Source organism: Hakea prostrata, chromosome 10, assembly GCF_041222555.1.
Source record: "Hakea prostrata isolate BN-2017 chromosome 10, UWA_Hpros_2, whole genome shotgun sequence".
Lineage (NCBI taxonomy): Eukaryota > Viridiplantae > Streptophyta > Magnoliopsida > Proteales > Proteaceae > Hakea > Hakea prostrata.
This window is the reverse complement of record NC_142609.1, coordinates 40,685,046-40,689,598: the sequence shown is the minus strand read 5'-3', so window position 1 is coordinate 40,689,598 and position 4,553 is coordinate 40,685,046. Positions and strand designations below refer to the sequence as shown.

General features: G+C 38.5%; 1 protein-coding gene across 1 annotated transcript; it reads left to right on the top strand.

The window, feature by feature from the left end:
• The first annotated feature begins 569 nt into the window (after nt 1–569).
• On the top strand, nt 570–4,553 carry LOC149002972 (TMV resistance protein N-like). Its single transcript, XM_089137571.1, has 4 exons — nt 570–1,192; nt 1,354–2,464; nt 2,578–3,636; nt 3,747–4,553. The coding sequence occupies exons 1-4, from the start codon at nt 693–695 to the stop codon at nt 4,200–4,202; spliced, it is 3,126 nt and encodes a 1,041-aa protein (XP_088993697.1). The 5' UTR covers nt 570–692; the 3' UTR covers nt 4,203–4,553.

The window sequence follows — 4,553 nt, the reverse complement described above, 5'->3', positions numbered from 1 at the left end:
ACATAAGACCCACATGTTTTTTTTTCCCACCCCACCTTTGCAAACAAACGCAGCCTAAGGAAACTTACTGAAGAGAAAAAATGGACTTGGAAGAAATTGAAGAAAACGGGTTAAAGACGATAATTTCTTCGCTACTGTTGAAGGTGTCAATTTCTCTACGACCTCATTTTTGTTTCATTGCAGAAGAGTACAACGATGTCCCTCTCAACTCATCAGCATGGACCAGGTCAATAGCAACCCAACCAATTTCTAGTTTTTCTTCTATTGAATTCTCAATATTAATGACTTTTCAAAGATTTTTATCTTTTTTCTATTATAATTATAATGACAATAGCCAGAAAAGTCTGTTAACTTTTTTTGGACCTATCTACAAGACAATGTCAGGAGCTTCAGCTAAAATCGTCCCCAGAAAACTGACGAATTTGAATATAAGAATCCTTGACAGAAGACAAAAGATTAATAATTGATCGTCACTTTCAGTGTCTTTTGTTGACTTTTGGGGTTGATTACAAAATTTTCATTTGAATCGGATAATGGAGAAGCAACTTCAATAATGCACGCTGATCACTTACCCTTTCTCTTCTGAGCAACTTCCTTTCTGATCTTTTGCATTTACAGCTTCTGCACAGTGGGTCTTGCTTTGCATCGATCTCTTGAGATCTGTGTTTTTCTGATCTTTTGCTGCATTGTCCATGGCGACCAGCGGAGCCTCCTCGTCTTCCTCTGGTAAGTGGAAGTATGATGTTTTCTTGAGTTTTTCTGGGGAGGACACTCGTACTAGCTTCACCGATCATCTCTTTAACGCACTAATCCAAGAAAGTATTCAGACTTTCAGAGACAAGGAAGAGCTAAATAGGGGAGAGGATATCTCTTCAGGACTTATGGCAGCCATCGAAAATTCCAGGGTTGCCATTATCGTCTTCTCTCAGAACTATGCTTCTTCCACCTGGTGTCTTGGTGAGTTGCTGAAAATCCTCAATTCCAAAAGAGATGGCCGAATGGAAAAGGTTCTCCCTGTCTTTTACAACATCGATCCGTCGGATGTCAGGAAACAGAGTAACACTTATGCTCAGGCATTTATGAGACACGAACAGCGTTTCCAGAATGAGAAGAAGAGGGTGGAGGAGTGGAGGAGTGCTCTAGAAGAAGCTGCGAATTTGTCAGGGTGGGATCAACGAAAGTTTGCTGATGGGTAAGTAGTCTTTCTTAATAATCAAATCCTTTTGGTTAATTCGTCCTGTTTTACATTTGCAGCCCTCTGATGTAGTGATCTCTTTTTGTTCTTTCTTTCTTACATTCTTTTGTTCTTTGTGTTTTTACATATATGGTTTTTTCATGAACATGCATGATCAGGCATGAAGCTGAACTTATAAAGGACATTGTCGAAGCAGTTTTGGCAATAACAAACCCTACTGGAGGATGTTTGCATGTTGCCAAATTTCCAACTGGACTTCACTCCCACATAGAGGCCATATGCGGTTTGCTGAATGAAGGGGGATCGGATGCTGTTCGCACCATAGGAATATATGGCCCTGGTGGAATTGGGAAGACAACCATCGCAAAGGCCGTTTTTAACATTATGTCTAGAAACTTTGATGGTAGTTGCTTTCTTGCTGATGTTAGAGAGGTTTCTAGCGAAAGACAGGGTTCTCTGCATCTGCAAAAACAGCTTCTCTCTGATATCTTGAAACGTGAAGGCATAGAGATTCACAATGAACACCGTGGAATCGATATGATCAATAATCGTCTACGCTGTAAAAGAGTTCTTATTGTTTTTGATGATGTGGTGAAGATGATACATTTGGATAAATTGGTCGGTAATTTTGATTGGTTTTGTCCAGGAAGTCGAATCATCTTGACGACTCGAGATGAACATTTGCTGACTGAATTTGATGTGGATGAAAAATATAAATATAGAGTTGAGACAATGGATGTGAAGGAATCTCTTCGACTTTTATGCCGCCATGCCTTCAGACAAAGTGATTCCTTAGAAGGCTATGAGGAGCTCTCAGAGGAAGTGGTACGTTATGCAGGAGGCCTCCCATTAGCTCTCGTGACTTTGGGTTCTCTTCTGTACAAAAGAAGTCCAGTTGAGTGGAAATGTCAGTTGAAAAAACTAAAAGAGATACCCCTTAGTGATGTCCTGGAAAAACTTAAAATTAGTTATTATGCATTAGATAAGTTTGACCAAAGTGCATTCCTTGATATCTCATGTTTTTTTGTTGGATATGACAAAGACTGGGTGAGTATGATTTTAGATGCTTGCCATCCAAGTGGAGTAGCTGTGATTAAAAATCTCAAAGAGAGGTGTTTGGTGACAATTGAAGATAACAGACTTCGTATGCATGATCTAATTAGAGACATGGGTAGGGAAATTGTTTGTAATGAGTCTCTCAAGGATCCGGGAAAGCGTAGTAGAGTGTGGAAAATTGATGAAGCCATTGATACATTGAGAAATCTCACCGTAAGTACTATACTAGCACATAAATTTGCATCTCTTATCATAATACATGATGATTTCCTTTTCCTTTTTTCCTTTTTTTATTTATTTATTTATTAATTTATCTCTTTTGTCAGGGAACAAGTACCGTTGAAGGCTTTCAATTGTTAGAAACCCCAAATGGCAAAGAGCATGAGTATTTTGGCAAAGTGATTATCAAAGGTGTTTCTAAAATGCCAAATCTAAGATTTCTTCAAGTTAGCAGTGGTGTGGTTGATGCAAGAGGATACACTATAGATTGGAAAGAATCTTGTCAAGAGGAAGTTATTTTATTCAAAAACTTAGTTTGCCTCAAATGGCTTGGGTTCCCTTTCAAAAGTATACCAGATAATTTTCATCTGGGGAACCTAGTTATTCTTGAGATGCAAGAGAGCGATCTTGAACTAACTTGGGAGGGAACCAAGGTACGCCAAATTAATTTTGTCGATTTGTGTTATATTTATTTGAGCGAGTTTTATGATATGCAATTTGTGGAAACTACTTTTCGTCTTATCTTCCAGAATCTCACAATGCTGAAGGTCCTCGATCTTGGCGAATCTCGTTTCTTAACCCAAACGCCAGATTTCTCTAAACTCCAGAATCTTGAGAGATTGAATCTCAAGTGGTGTGAAAGCTTGGCCGAAATCCATGAATCTGTTCATTGTCTAAAGAAACTTGTAGAATTGAATCTACAAGGCTGCTACAGTTTAAGAAATCTTCCACGCGGTATCAACAAATTGGAATCGCTTCAAGTACTTGATGTTTCTTATTGCAGTCAGCTTGAAAATTTGCCGGAGGGATTCAGGGAATTGAAACGTTTAAAAGAGCTTAATCTATCAGCGTGCGACTGGATAGATGATGGTATAGCTAGTGGTCTTTGGGAGCTTTCGTTGTTGGAGTCATTGAATCTGTGCTCCAACAAAATTAAGTGCCTTCCAATGCTTCCGTCAAGTTTGTGTTCTCTTGACATAAGATTCTGCGATCAGTTGGAAAGATTACCATACCAGTCAAACTTGAAGCAATTAAGGGAGCTAGACCTTGGACTATGTCTAGAGGTGACTGAAATTGAGGGCCTACAGGGTTTGAGGTCTGCCACAATTATAAACTTACATGCTTGCATCAAATTGGAAACTTTTGTGAAGAAGAGGATCTTTCAGGTTTTCTCTTTTACTCAAACTAGGCTACTAGATTTAAAATTCTGAAACAACTTTTCTAATGTTTTTAATTATATAAAGAACATGGTAGTTTGGTTTGGTTTCATGAACAGGATACATGTAAAGAATTTGGAGGCGATAAGATCTGTGACATCTTTCTTCCTGGGAATGAGATTCCCGATTGGTTTGCATTTCAAAATGATGATTGCCAAGTTATTGCTCAACCTCATAACATGGAGATGCAGCCTCAACAAAAAGGGCTGATTATATGCAGTACCTTTGAATTGGGGGCTACCTTTGTCACCTACAGCAAGTATGCAGTCCATGTTGAAGTTGTCAATAGTTCAAAGAATTCTACATGGAAGCATGCCCAAGAAATTTACTTTAGGGAAGACAGAACATTGAATACTTGGGTTACTTGGATGATCAAGATACCAAATAGTGTTTGGAAATCAATCGCTGCTCAATGTCAATATGAATATGGGGATACACTAACTGTGTCAGCCTACCGAATTGGATTTCATAAGGCAAGACAACCTGTGGACCAAATTGGGTTCCATTTTTTCTAAAAGTGATATAGCAGGTGACTTTCTAGGAAGAGGAATGTTCCAAAACCTTAAGCTGAAGAAATTTGGGTTCCATTTCTCCTATGCCCACCCACCTCACACAACATGAGTGTTTGTCGGAGGAGGAAGATTCAAAAGCATCGCTTAGTAAGTATTTTATATTTTGGATACTATCTTGGATCATTTGGTGAATTCATTTTATAGGATCTATGTTATTCTCTCATCTAAGGGGTTTATTGAAAACATAAATTCCAAGCACAATTTGGGTGTGCTTTCTTTCTGCTGCTCTGTTTAGGTTGAAATCTTTGGATACCTCAAAAGCTTTATGCCTTACGCTTGATCTTAAACTTTAAA

Bases quoted from the DNA above. Each gene is read 5' to 3' on its own strand.
- LOC149002972 (XM_089137571.1), top strand. From the start codon at position 693: ATGGCGACCAGCGGAGCCTCCTCGTCTTCCTCTGGTAAGTGGAAGTAT. The intron at 2,465-2,577 runs GTAAGTACTATA...CTCTTTTGTCAG, and splicing joins ATACATTGAGAAATCTCACC to GGAACAAGTACCGTTGAAGG. The intron at 3,637-3,746 runs GTTTTCTCTTTT...TTTCATGAACAG, and splicing joins TGAAGAAGAGGATCTTTCAG to GATACATGTAAAGAATTTGG.